The sequence below is a fragment of the Alligator mississippiensis genome, chromosome 6, assembly GCF_030867095.1.
Source record: "Alligator mississippiensis isolate rAllMis1 chromosome 6, rAllMis1, whole genome shotgun sequence".
In the NCBI taxonomy this organism is placed as follows: domain Eukaryota; kingdom Metazoa; phylum Chordata; order Crocodylia; family Alligatoridae; genus Alligator; species Alligator mississippiensis.
Window position 1 is genome coordinate 73,305,693 of NC_081829.1, and position 15,116 is coordinate 73,320,808.

The window sequence follows — 15,116 nt, forward strand, 5'->3', positions numbered from 1 at the left end:
GCCTTGGCCTTAGCTGTCTGCTCCAGCTGAGCAGGGAGGTATGCTCTAGCACCTCCCAGCTTCTGGCCTAGGCCACTACAGGCATATGGCTGCATTTCTGGGATCAGAAGTGAATGTCTATTGACTTGATTATTGGTTCAATTACACAACTTAGGCTAACCTGCAAAGACTGAATCAATTCAGCCTCAGGCTTTTTGACTGTCTGTACTTAGCTGATGGGATGCACATAAAGCTACACATAACACAGCGTACTCTTTCCCACTCCATGCACTGACACTTGTTAATCAGAGGTAGAACCATGATATCAAAGAAGTGGTCTCACCACAAGGTAAAATTGAAGGAAATGAAAAGAATCTAGTATCACACAGTCACCACGATACTGGCCTACTATAACTGATTTCCTTTGAGGAGCTCAAATCATTTGCAAACAGAGAATAAGCCATTTTCAAAGAAAATGTTCTTATCTGTGGCAGAGTTGGGATCAGTCTGTTTCCCTTTTACAATCATCTGTCTCAACCAGATGCTTGCCCTTTCTCTAAAAATTGCTTTATAATTGCCAAGGGAAATTATTTTGGTTTATACACAAATAAAAGTAAAGTCTTAAGTGAAGCACCTGCAGGAGTTGGTACAGGATATGGATCATAAAGAACAGGTGTTGGTAACCTACAGCCTGAGGGCTAAATCCATCCTCCAGGGACATTGTATCCAGCCAATGGAACTGGGAGGCTTCAGCAGCATTTCACCAGTGGGAAACGGTGCCTGACCTGGGGCTGGATTGTGATCTTTGCTAATGCCTGACACCTAGCAGCAGCCTGCCTCTGACCCAAACTAGGTCATTTCAGCCTGCTGCTAAAAAGATGTGAACCAGTGATATAAATCTGTATCCACCACAGCAATTTTAGGATTAAAATAAATTGGTGAACTGAATTAAACAACACCTCTCATTAAAGACAGGCCACAGCAGTGATAAAAATATTTTGTTTACAACACATCGTCTTAAGATATGCATTGCCAATGTGAAATCTTAGAGGATTGTGTGGTAACTAACAAAGCTGTTCATGAATAAGCAGATGAAGTTCAACATCTTTAACAAAAAGGTTACAATGTATAAAATTAAATAATTTGGTTCCATGAGATAATGACGGAAATCTCTTACTGACCCTGAATTATGATGAACCAAAATGGGTTTCTACAGTGTCCATGATTTACAAGAAATAATCGAAATGTTTTGTAAATTTTAGAGAAGGCTTATATACTTTGGGGAGAGTAAAGTCATAATCTGGCAACAAGACACTGGAACCTAAAAGATACCAACAGCATTTCTGTTATCTTAGGATCATAGGAAAGTAGGGATGGAAGTAGGGCTCAATAAGGCCATCAAATACAGCCTCCTACATAAGGCAGGATCATCACTGACTAAACCATCCCCGCCAAGTGACTGTCCAACTTGCTCTTGAAAATTTCCAGGGATGGAGATTATACAACTTCTCTAGATAGCCTGCTCCAATGCTTGACAACCCTCAGAGTCAGAAAGATCTTCCTAATTTCCAACCTACATTTCTTCTGCTGCAACTTGAGACCATTGCTCCTAGTTATGTATCCTAAAGCTACAAAGAAAAACCCATCTCAATCCTCTCTTTAGGTATTAAAAGGCTGTTATCAAATCCCCCCTTAGTCTTCTCTTCTCCAGACTAAATAACCCTAACACTTTCAGCCTTTCCTCCTAAGTCACGCTTCGTACTTCTAGTCATTTTTGTTGCTTTCTGCTGGATGCTTTCCTATCTAACCACATTCTTCTTGAAGTGTGGGGCCCAAAACTGGACACAGTATTCCAGGTGTGGTCTCACCAGGGCTAAATAGGGCAGAAGAATCACTTCCTTTGATTTGTGACACCTACTGATACAACCCAGTATGCTATTTACGTTTTTTTTGTAACAAAAGCACACTGTTGGCTTATATTCAGCTTATGGCCAGTCATTCCCTAGTCTGTATTTGTACACATGGTTATTCCATCCCAAGTACAGGACTTTGCACCTGTCCTTTTTGAAGCTCATCCAGTTGATTGTGGACCATTTTTCCAACCTATCTAGGTTATTCTGGATCCTAGTCCTACCCTCCAGAGTGACTGCAATGCCAACCAACTTTGTGTTATCAGCAACTTGCTAAGCACGCACTCAGTCTCATCATTCAAATCATTAATGAACAAGTTGCATAGTACCAGACAGACCCCTGGGGAAACCAACTTGATACCTCCTCCCAACTAGACACCAAGCCATCAGTTACTACTCAATGAGTAGGATTATCAATGATTTAAGTATCCACCTTACAATACTTTCATCTAGCCTTTATTTTCATATTTTTGTAGTACGATGTGTAATATTTGTATCTTACTGGAACTTCACAATAGACTTCTGTCAGTCAGCAGACTGACCAATCTAATACAGATTATACTAACAGAATTAAGGCATTACACTGGTTTAAGGAAAAAAATAAGATTTAAATGTGTATTTTATTTTAAAACAATTCATTGCAAAAGTCACAAATGTATTGATAAGTCTATTTAAATAATTTATTTAACTACTGGTAGAGTTCACAACAATGTAAATGTATCAGATAAGATGCAAAACCACCATTACTAAGTAGTGTAAGATATCATGACATCACAAAACAAAACTTTCATCCCCAATTTGTTGGCCTAGATGGGAAGGTGTTTCCTTAATTTTTTTTTCAAACTTCTGTAATATCCAGTTTACTTTAATCAAGGTCACAAGTATCCTCCTCTTAACTGAATTTCATTCTCCCCACCCTTCCTAATCTCTGAGGCATTTAACATGTTTGATCTTCCTCTCTTCTCTAGGTTTCCCAAGTTAGAGTTAAGAAAGAGCATTTGACCTTAACTCTATGTTTTATAATTTTCAGTGTTTTATTTTATGAACTTATGTCTAATATTGGCTTTATATTTAACACATTATACAAGCACAACCACCACATTTTCAGGAAAGGACTTAAATACTAGGGTCATAAGTACATCCAAAAATGACACAGTTTTATACTAGGTTGAGCAAACACAAATGCTGTTGCAGTCACTTTGATAGGCAGGAAACTCTCTATTGTTTAGATCGGGGCGGGAAATTACTCTGCCCGGAGGGCCGCTTACTGTGTTTTGGCAAGCCATCGAAGACCACATGACAGGCATCCAGGGGCAGATAAATTAATTTTCTAAACTTTTTAGGGACCCCGTAGGCCAGATAGAATAGCCCAATGGGTCGCATCTGGCCCATGGGCCAGATTTTGCCCACCCCAGCTTAGATAGAAATTCCAATTAAAGCCATCGGCCATACTAAAATCCTAGATAGATTTAAGGGATAGCAGAGACAAGGTACATACAAAATTTGAAGCAGGACATCATATCATTTCTTGATGCGCAGCTTTTTTGTTTGTTTGTTTTTTAATCTGGCTCAGTGAGAGCACAAAGTAGTCTCTCCCTCTGAGAACATAATTCTAAACAATTATGCCCTAACTGTTCTTAATATATGGAAGAGGCTCAATCTACTCAAAACAGTACATGATTTCTGACCAATCAAAACCAACTTATGTGGCAAGAAATTTAACAAAGTTAAAATTTTATGCAACTACCACAACTATTTTGTCATAATGTTGATTTTTTTATTGGAATTTCTATTATTTTGGTAACACACTACTTATTAATGGTGGTATCACATCTTATCTGATAAAATTTCAATGTTGTGAGTTCTATTTGAATGAGCTGTATTTAATTTTCCTTCTCTCATATTTCTACTTTTATCTTCCTAAACGTCTCAATGTTTTCCAAATTATTATTGCTTAACTAACGCTTAATACATGAACACCTCTGTAATGTGTTTTTGTAAAAAATCACAGTATGCTTACATAGTTGATTCTCCTGTTTTCAACAGCCAATCTACACGTTGTAGAAGAGGCAGCTACTGGCTTGAACTAATAAACTTAACTGTTAATTTTTAACAAATGAAATGTAAACTGTGAGCATGCCACAGTACTAAGAGGTATGTCATTTTTTTACCTGACTCTTTCCAACCACCAGTTACAGCAAAAAAAATAAAATAAAAAAATAAATAATAAGTCACCCTGTTTGCACCAAATGTCTATTTATAAAAAGCCAGAGGGAAGCCTAACTCAGAGATCATAATGAAATTATACTTAAGTAGTTTCAACCATGACATCAATTATTTACAGTACAGTCAGTTCTTAAAGTCCCCTCTCCCACCTTCAGTGATACCTACATTTCATTACGTCTCTCTCTTATCTAGCTGGCTTTCTGGAGCAGTGCCAATATGATTTTTTAGAATATGCTCAAGTTTAAGTGTTTTGCTTCATATTTAAAAGATACGTCTGCATTTGGGGTGAGGTCTTAAAGTTTCTCCAAGTTGTCTCCTGCTCCACAACTAAGACTCAACACTTAATATGTCAACTCTCGGACAATATTTGCTTATGAGGAGACTTTTTGAAAAGCTGTAAATTTGAACTTAAATAATTTATATGAGAGATATATTAATTTTCTAATATCCCCAAATCAAAATGGGCTATGGGTACAAGTTTCTATTTAAACTATTAAATCATTTCTTCAAGTCTTAGAAATATTAGTAAGATTTCAATTAAGAGTTAGAACGCCACTGCTATGTATTATGAGAGAGACTACCAAAAATAAGAAAATTGTATGTTCTGGAACAAATAAATTCAAACCAGTGGTCCTTTTTAGTTTGAGGTACGCTGAGAAGATGTCAAGTGTAAAACAGGTATTCTAACAGGTACAACACCACAGTTCTTCTATGGTCTAATTTGATTAACATGCATCTCTTCTTTGACCTTCCATTTCATACAAATTTGAGTTAATGTGCTACCACTTTGATTTTACAGTGTATTATGTTGTCAAAGAAAATAATTATACCAAAATGTAATAGTTTTATGTATAACTGGTAACTGTAACTAAAGACACTGATATATTGTAATGGTCTGGAACTGCTCTACAGTTGGCACCCAATGTATGTACAGTAAACAAGGGTATGTGGTTAAATATGCAGTATAAGAGACACCATATACCTGATGAGGCCATGACTTTGGGGATACACGGACCATAGTTCTCCTGGGAGAAGGGAGTTGGAGGTTATCTAGCCTATCCTCCTCTACAGTGTCTACACATTCATTAATGCACTTTTGCTCCTGTGCATTAAAATTTAGTACCTCTAATGTGAACTACTAAATAAATGCTTATTTGCCTGGGGTAACATCCAGTTTTGCTCATGAGAGGGGCTTCACCTCTTGCTGGAGGGTGCGGGGAGGAAACCAAGTTCTAGGCAGCATAACAGACAGTAGGGCTGTGCAAAATGGCATTGTTCCATTTTAGCTTGCATTTCAATGTTTCAATAGAATAGTGTTTTGTTTTGAATTTCATTTCGACTCAAAACCACTTTTCTGTTTCATTTTGTCAAAACAGTGATGCTGTTTCAAGTTTTGCCCATAGGCTATAATGGGGAAGCTTGAAACAGCCTCTCTCATCTGGCAGGCAAATGGGGGCCCACAACCCCAGAAGGGCTGCGGGAGCTGTGCGATCAGGCTCAGTTCCCCTCCCCAGCACTGCAATCCATTGGGCTGGGAAAGGGAACTCAGCCCGACTGAGCTGAGTTCCCTTCCCCAGCCCAATCATAGTGCTGGGGAAGGGAACTCAGCTCAGCTGGGCTGAGTTGCCTTCCCCAGCCTGATGGATCGCAGCACTGGGGAGGGGAACTGAGCAATCGGGCTCAGTTCCCTTCCCCAACCCGATTCTTCTGCTGGGGAGGGGAACTCAACCGGGGATGCTTCAAAACTCAAAACATTTTGAAACCTTCGACTGCCCAAGTTTTGTTTTGACGCTGTTTTGAAGCCTTTCATTTCAGTTCGATTTTGCTGTTTCAAGCTCAAAACGAGTCAAAACAGTGTCAAAATTAAATAGCCGGTGAAATTTCGCACAGCCCTAATGGACAGTCTCTTTAATAAAGGCTTTTATTGGGGCCAGAGGTTCTCTACCTCCTTTAAAGGTGTTAAGCAATCCCTCTGTCCCCAATCCAGCCCCACATAACCCTGAGCTCCCTCAAAAATGCTCAGCTTCTCCCTTTCCAGTCTTGCCAGCTCCCTAAAGCTGCTCTACTTCCCTCAGTCCTTAGACGACTCTGGCCTGGAACTGCCAGGCTGCTTCTCCCCGATTGCTCTCCTGTTGCCATGTTTATCTCATCTGAACACCTCCTGGGTGATTGTTAACATAACAAAGTCTAACTTAAGACACTTCAAGATTCTGGTGATGCTAAAGGTCTCTTCCTGCATGAAGATCACCATCGTGGACGTCACCATCCTGTTCAAGAACCGGCGCCAAGCCTTCACCGACGCCCGGGCTCGCAAGCGGGAGAAGTACGCCCCGCTGGCCGACACCTTGAGGGGCCACGGCTACGACGTGACGGTCGACGCGCTCATCGTGGGAATGCTCGGAGCCTGGGACCCCAGTAACGAGAGCGTCCTGCGTGCCTGCCGCGTCTCCCGCCGCTACGCCAAGCTGACGCGCTGCCTCATGGTGTCCGACACCATCCGGTGGTCCCGCGACATTTACGTGGAGCACATCACGGGCCACCACCAGTACACGGACCCCAGCAGGATGACAGCCACCGGACCGGACCCAGAGGGGACCGCCTGAACCGCCCCCCTCTGCAACAGACGGACCTTCGCTTCAAGAGGACTCATCAACAACGGACGACGACCCAGCGCCACCCGAAGAGGACCCCCGCGATAGACTATATCTAGACTGAGACACTTCATCTTCAGACCACTTCTTCCACCATTGCGGACCATTGTCACGGGTATGTGTGTTTCTATCCTCTTTCTCTCTCAGCGTCGCGAAACCTCCCCCTCCCTCCCCTCCCCCACTCCCCTCTCCCCTTACCCCCGGGCTTAGTTGGCTAATTTTGTATCGCATGTAACCTAGGTGCGTTCCCAACCTCACCCCCATCCTTCTATTGTTAGTCCCTCGCCCGGGCGTTCTGTATTTCCCTATCGGCTTTGTCATCTTTTTTTGGATTTACCATCCTTACCATCTACTAATAAAAGTCCTAGCACTTAACTCTTCATTCTCTATCTACAGGCTAATGATGTAAACTGAATCACACAATATTATAACAACATAAACACAGTTAACACAGAAATATCACAATAAAACCCACAGTCCATCACAGTGGTAATCAAAGGGGTGCCCTCAGAATGGCTTCAGCAACATATTTCCAGGTCTGACGAATGAAAATGGAAGCAGGTCCATGAGGTATGCCCAAGAGCAATCCTCCCCCAACAGTCATATCTTCAGTCTCCCATAGCATAAAGAAAGGCAGTAGCAGTAACTGCCAGGAACACTGAGTCAATACAAAATCCCAGACTCAACCACTCCTAAACTAGTTGGTTTTAAAAAAAAATCAAATAGAAATCTGAACTTCTCCAAGTGTTAAGCAATGGGAACTTCCCATCAAAGAAATAATTTCAAGAAAAAAGCCTCTGATCTCTACCTTGTGTGTCAGTTCTAGCTTGCACCTATCAAATTTTCATGTTTCAACAACATGAATACTCCCTGCCCTGCCCTTTCCTATTCCTCCCACCCCTTTATTTCCCCCACCACCACCAAAAAAAAAAAAATCCACTTAGCTTCCAATTAGACCCTTGATTTTTCAAAGTCATGGTTATAAGACAACTCAGGACAAAATGCAAGTGTACAGAAACTTTCTATATCTCACAATGGGAGTGACAAAGTGACAAAATTCATCCTTTAATACCCCTAGTCAGCAATACACAGCAAACCCAGTGGAACAGAAGCAATGCATCATGATCCACATCAGAACAAATTTGTGATTCAATCTCACTGAGTTAGTGCCAGGCAGTAACCCTTAGTCTGGAAAGACAATGACTACCATCTCTATAAAGTACTCTTGTGGCTCATTGCTCATATCTGACTGGCAGATATTTCAGACAGTATCAGCACCTTAGATATAGGATACTTGGATGTTTCTTAAAGGATGGGATTTTTTTTACTTGACAATATTTCATAAACTGAACTCCATTATTAAGAGTACATTATTACAGTGTTCAGAAAATATTTTAACTTTACCTCTAAGCTTTATTAATTAATTTAGAGAATCAATTGTACTTCCAAAACTGAATTTCTTTTAGCATTACTAGCTAATACTGCTGAATACTCCGCCTCACAGATAAAAGAATCTAAAACAGCAGGAAACAGAAAACATTACAGTGCTAACATTTGTAAGTACAAACTTAACTTTAGAAGAGGTATGCAGAAACAAAGTATAAACTGTTAAGGTAATTCAAATAAACTAAGGAACAAACATTCCCATAACTGCATTTCAGGCCTTGTTGAATAGTCCTACCCATTGACTAAGTTTTAAATAGATGAAGTCCACCTATTTTCTTGGTTTGTTTGAGAAAAGGTACATGGAATGACAAGGAGGAAGAGGAAGCTTTGGTTAAGAGACATCAGTAGGAGAATGAACTGGAGATACTTAATTGAGAGCAACACTACTCAGAAAATACCAGGAGCTGAAAATCTAGGCAAGCACAGGAAGGTGAAATAGTGTGAACTTCAAATGAAGACCCATCCTTCAAAATCCATCCTGCTGTTTTTATCTCAGTTTCTTGTCTGGAGAACAGAGTTTTGGCACAGGACATCATTATCTTGATTAATGCAAAGTCAGAGGCTGATGTTGATTTACATTAAGGTGAGATTTGAGTTGGATATACAGTACTCCAGCTGGCTGCAGCTGGAGTACTGCATCCAGTTTTGGGCTCCAGAATTCAAAAAGAATGCGGAGAAGCTTGAGAGTCCAGAGAAGAGCCAGACGCATGGCCAAAGGTCAGGAAAATAAACCTTATGATGACAGGCTGAGAGCTATGGGACTCTTCAGCCTGGAAAAGTACAGGCTCAGGGGCGATCTGATGGCCACCTATACGTTTATAAGGGGTGTCCACCAGGATCTGGGGGAACGTTTGTTCACTAGAGCGCCCCAAGGGATGACAAGGTCAAACAGTTATAAACTCCTGCAAGACAGTTTCAGGCTGAACATAAGGAAGAACTTCTTTACTGTCCAAGCCCCCAAGGTCTGGAATAGCTTGCCATCGGAGATGGTTTAAGCACCTACTTTGAATGCCTTCAAGAGAAATTTGGATGTTTATCTTGCTGGGATCCTATGACCCCAGCTGACTTCCTGACCCTGGGGCAGGGGGTTGGACTCGATGATCTTCCGAAGTCGCTTCCAGTCCTAATGTCTATGGAATCTATAATTCCCTGGTCCCATGTACCCCAGAGCTTTTAGAAGGAAACTTTTTTTTCTACAAAATGGACCCTGTTCCTGATTTAGGTATGTATAGGTTTGATGGGAAATATCCAACTGAACTTTTAAGGAGTATAGTTGTCAAAGCTGTTTTTCTCAAAATTTAAAATTCTTTATGAGGGAGTCCAGAAAGTGAAACATTGGCTATAATTACTTTTATGGTGATTCATTTTTTCATCCATATTTTTCCCCAAGCAATAGCTTATTGATGGAGAATTGACAGATATTTTGTTCTTGGTATAGTTACAATAGGAAACATATCAAATGCATTTTTATAACATTGTAAATATTTCCACAACTTTGGGAGTTATTTTTATTATCTCGTCTATATCTAAAAATAAACAAGCATAAAATGTCTATGTGCAGTATGCTCCACCGTAGTTATTTAGGCTGTTTTGGGATTTGATCATAAAATTCTGGGTAGAAAAGGGAGGGAGAGAGAGGAGTTAGTTAAGCCCTTGGGTACCGTGGTAACAAACAATGGACAGATTAGGTAGAATAATTCATTTTAAAATTCTCTGAGGAAAGACCATAACATTCATCACAATGTATTTAAGTATAACCCATTCTCCATAATAAATGTATTTAGGGGAAACAGATTTAAATATTAGTATCCAACAAAGTAAGGAATCAACATGTGCTACAGATCTGTCTTACTGGCAAATTTATTGTTTACTGTTAATGTTATCCTTAATGTTTTCAACATACTTGAAAGATCTCTTCCTCTCCCAGTTTCTTAAAACAGAAATTTACCTCTATCACAGAATAATTTTTTCTGCTTTCTCTACTGTATTCAATGGGACACTTTACATCCCATTGCTGTGTTGAGATAATTCTTTTAAAGAAGTTCAGGAGATTCCAAACAAATTAGCATCTTGCAGGTCCCTCCAATGTAGCAGATAAATCCCTACTGATTTAAGGAATATGCTGACCCCTATAGATGTTCACAAAAGAGCTGAAGTACAGCTTGCTGGAGGACGCCAGAATGTGGGGGAGATGAAACTTGTAAAACACTTTTTCACCTTTATTTCAAAGTGTTTTAATGAAGACAGGCAATTACAAATAAGAAAACAAAGATTTAAAAAGAATGTATTAGCCTAAAGTATGATTTGAAGCAACAAATGTAAATAAAATATAGATATAGAGTCTAAATATAGATTTAGAATCTACCTTTTCAGCAGCCTGCCTGATCACTGATAAATACTTTAAACCACCAAAGTCTTTAATAGTATGTTATCAAAGCTATATATTTAGATGTTTTATTCTTTATTTGTAAATCAATATTTTTAGCAACTATTCATTTTAGCTTCCACTTTTTCAGATTCCAGAATGAACACAGTATTCCAGGTGACATCACACCAGAGAAGTAGAGTAGTGAATAAAGTGAAAGAAAGACAGTTCATTGGTTAGGTTACCAATGGACCAGATTGTCTCTGAATCAAGTCACTCAAGATCTTCAAGAGTGTTTACATGCATATCTCCAGTGCTCTCAGAGGTGTGATTCTCATAACCATGTCCCACCAGTCCACTCTTCACAGGCTCCAAACTTGGAAATGCAGTGATGAAGCCATTTCAGGATATCCCTTAGACCACTCTCAAGCATGGTGAGCTACTAAAGCACTTCCAGGTCAGCTTTACCACTATACATCAGACTACAGTAGATAGGAGTGAGAGTGGGTGGGCAGGATGTGCTTGAGAATACCCTTCTCTAGGAATTCGAAGGACATGGTGACAACATACCCAGAGTAACTTATGTGATTTTGAAAACTGTACCCTTCCATGGTGTTAGCAGCATTTAACTGCAGCACATTATTGTGAAGATACTCACTTCATGAGTATCTAAGATAAAAGATGGTGTCACTATTAGCTCCTTACATCATTGCATTGTTTGATTGTAGCTGACCTAGACAACAGCACTGGCTTTTGTTTAGCTGCAATTAGGTGTAACAGTCTGGCATATCCCTAAATATTTCCAGTAGTATCACATTCCTTTTACATTTCTCAGCTGATTGCTTTCATTTTTCAAACCATTTGTCCAAAAAAGAAGTCTCATTTTTCAACTTCTGCTCATGATTTTGATCCAAGTCCCATTTGTATTATTGCTTTTCTCACTGCCATCTCCCAGTTTAGTATCACCTATATATTTCAGTCTTCCTCCATCTAGATAATTAACAAAGAAGTTACAGAGAAGCACATTCAATGCCAATTTTTGTGGCACTACAGTAAGCAACATCTTCAAACTCATTGAAAGAATTTCTGTATTCATCTTTAAATACTGCCAAATGGATTTAAAATGAACCGAGGAGTTATAAAGCCAATTTGAAACTCTACAGGTAATATTACACACACTGTGAAATAAGCTTACAAAAACCTGAAGATATTACTTTACCTCTTGCCAACTACTTTTGTAATTCTAGAAAAAATAAATCAAAACTGTGCAAAATGATATCAAATTCTTGTTCTTCATAAGCCCAGTGATTTGTTATACCTTACAAAGCTGTTACCTTACAAAGCAGTAAGTCACATGCATAGTTAATTTCAAGTAACAGCCTGAGATTTAACAGAATTACATTTAAAATAAGATGATCTGCATCTAGTGAAAGAAAACATGTGTGTATATATATATATATATATATATATATATATATATATATATATACACACACACACACACACACACGCACACACACACATATAGGCATATGCCATCTTCCTCATTCAAATCTTGACCCATTAGTATATGTTAAGAACATCCCTACTTTCAAGGGCATAAATAGGTCCCATTGCCTATAATTAGATGAATCACATGCCTAAGCAATTTCCTGATACACAACTAGAATAAACTTTAAGTATAAAGAACATTATTCATGTAGAATACAAATATAATTACTGATAGATTAGATTTCATATCACAGTGCTTGCACATACAAACATGTCATGCATCACGGAAATATAACTTCCAATGTTGAACACAGCTACTACTTTGTGTCAGCCATCCCATAATGCAGTGATTTTAAGGAAAAGCTGCAGAAAAATAATTTATGTGAAACCAGAAGGGGCATTTTCAGACAGGTACAAGAGCAAGCTGTCAATATTAGTTACCCACAACTGTAAAAAAAAATATGATACAAGCTTACATGATTATTTTCAAATGAGTAACATAAAAACAGAAAAATCATATAAATATTGCTGCTGATTTATACCTAGGAGATTCTTATAGGTTTTTCATCCTAAACCCATTTGTTTGTCCTGAATAAGTGATACAGACTAAATGCTGCACCATTCATTTTTAAGATCTGTTTTACTCAAATACTCTAGTACAGAGCTTTATAGATGTCATTATCCACCCAAAAGAAAAACGCTTCTGAGTCTCTTTACATAGGATATATTTCCAAAGGGAACTTTTGGAGACTAAAAAAATTAAATAAGCCTGACTATATTGTGGGTACATTGCTGTTGCATATGCCAGCCATCACTTTGATAGAGTATGCAGTGCAAGTCTTTAACTAGCAGCTTAAGTTTCAAATTGTTGCCAGTGCTTTCCTAACATTCTTCATGTCCACCCCAGTTCATTCACTTTTTTATGGTTATGAACCTGAAGGCTGCCTAAGAACCTTCTTCTGATATACTTCTTTGAAATTTTGAGTTTTATTACCTGTTATTTGTTTCACATTGCAAAATATAAAGAACAGTTTGAATAGAAATTGCAAAAGAGGCTGATCATTTACTCACAGTCTCTCCAATGATCTCAGTCCAATGAAGGAGACATTCTTTAACCACAAAATCTTGTTGTTACTCAGAATCCTGTAAGTAGTCAGGAAAGAATCTGGTTAACAGAATGTAATTCCACTGATTAAAAACATATAATTACAGTAAATGACTGCTCTGTAAAATAGTAATCACAAAATTCTCCGCTTCATTTGCATTTCTCCTTATAGGAGTAAACAAGACAAAAAGATTATAGTTTTCACAAGTATTCAGTTACTTCTTTTTTATTAAACAGGAGCATATCAAAGATGGAAGTCAACAAACCTATTGTGGTTCAGTGCAAAAATTATAAAAACCAATTGGCACCTGCACTTCACTAGCACATGCTGAAGGACAGTTGGTGAAGATCACTGTGGTCAGACCATCAGCAAACTAGGCATGTTGCAAATGAGAGTGGCAGGGGAGAGGGGAAAAGAAAGTATGTGAAGAAACCTCCTCAAGCAGACCATAAAACAATAGAAATATTACAAAAAATGAATCCTTGCCTCATTTCCTTCTCAATGGGCAGGGGGAATGGTATTATTGCAGCCTGAGCCTCAACATGATCCCTCAAAACTTGAACAAAGGGAAAGTTCCTCCTGTGATGGAGTTGAATCTTCCAGGATATACAGACCAGTATCTTTCTCCTTATCCCCATGCCTCCTGTCCCCTGCTGCCACACACCTGCACACAATAGCATCTGAAAACAGTTTTCCCTCATAATCCCTCCATGGAGCCCCAGTCATTTAGCTACATCTAGGCCATTTGCAACTATTAACATAGAAACATCATAACATTCAACTCCCATGGAAAACTACAAAAATATTTATTATTGGCCTCACATGACCCTGCTCTGCATAAACTGTCATCATAGACCATGATAATTTAGTGATATTTTAATAATATTCAAGATTTTCCTAATAATTACAAATATGAAGCAAAAAAAACAGCATGCAAGTAACAAAATGTAAAGGTAATCCTGCTTGGGCATTTGGTTCCTCTGAAGAGTTTTCTTCAGTATGTAAAAGAAAGCCAGAGGAAGAGGATCTTGAGCTATTGAATTAATGACTGTACAATATCCAAAAGCCAGAAAGAGGCACTTCTACCAATTTGAATAAAAATAAATCACCAATAATGTGAAATATTATACCCTTTAAAAACAGAATATATACTTTAAAATTGATAACAGCCTGCTGTAATACACATAATCTCCTTTCAGTAACACAGTAATCATGGTATATTGCTTACAATAATGCCAAAAGTAAACAAAAAAGAACTTCATAAGCCTTTAATTTTCTTAAATAGCAAATTGAAAACCCTTCTGCAATTATTGTAAAACATCCTCTTTTTTTTGGCTGCATTTAAAACACTATACACTAACATGTTAATTTCTGTGCTTCCTAATGTTTCCTACCGCATTAAAATGTAATTGCAAATTATGTATGTATATCAGAATATATGACATAGACATACTTTGAAAATTGTCAAGGCCTACACAAAGAACACAATGCCTTATCAATAGTGAAAGTGAGAGAGACAAAAATATTTATCCATGAATTAAACAAAATACAGTGGAATTCTTTTCCATGGTGTTTTTTTGTTGGGGGGAGAAGAGGGGTTTTGCTGATTTTGCTGAGTCTTATAATTTTTATTTGCCTGATGTAAAATAATTTTCAGCAATAAATAAGGGAACATAAAATGTGCATCCAACTCAGTGATCCAGTAGCTCCCTTCCAGACTAATGTCCTATGTATATAATTTTGAGACTATATTTAATGACATCCCTCTAAAGGAGGAACGCTTAAATGTGTGTCAGTGCAACCCATACATCTTTGAAGTAGATGCCCTAAATGAAAACTTAGTTTAAAGGGAATTAAAATTGGCACTTAGGCAATCTTACACCCATAACTCAAACATTAAAAGGAAAAGAAAAGACAAGGTCTATGACGACCCTTATTTGTA

General features: G+C 38.4%; 1 protein-coding gene across 1 annotated transcript in view; it reads right to left on the reverse strand.

The window, feature by feature from the left end:
- The window catches only part of ADGRA1 (adhesion G protein-coupled receptor A1), a 593,458-nt gene that overhangs the window by 489,094 nt on the left and 89,248 nt on the right, over window positions 1–15,116 (reverse strand). Inside the window, exon 2 of the mRNA XM_014607805.3 lies at window positions 13,140–13,211. Within this exon, the coding sequence (XP_014463291.2) occupies window positions 13,140–13,211 (72 nt within the window). The remainder of the gene's footprint in view (window positions 1–13,139; window positions 13,212–15,116) is intronic.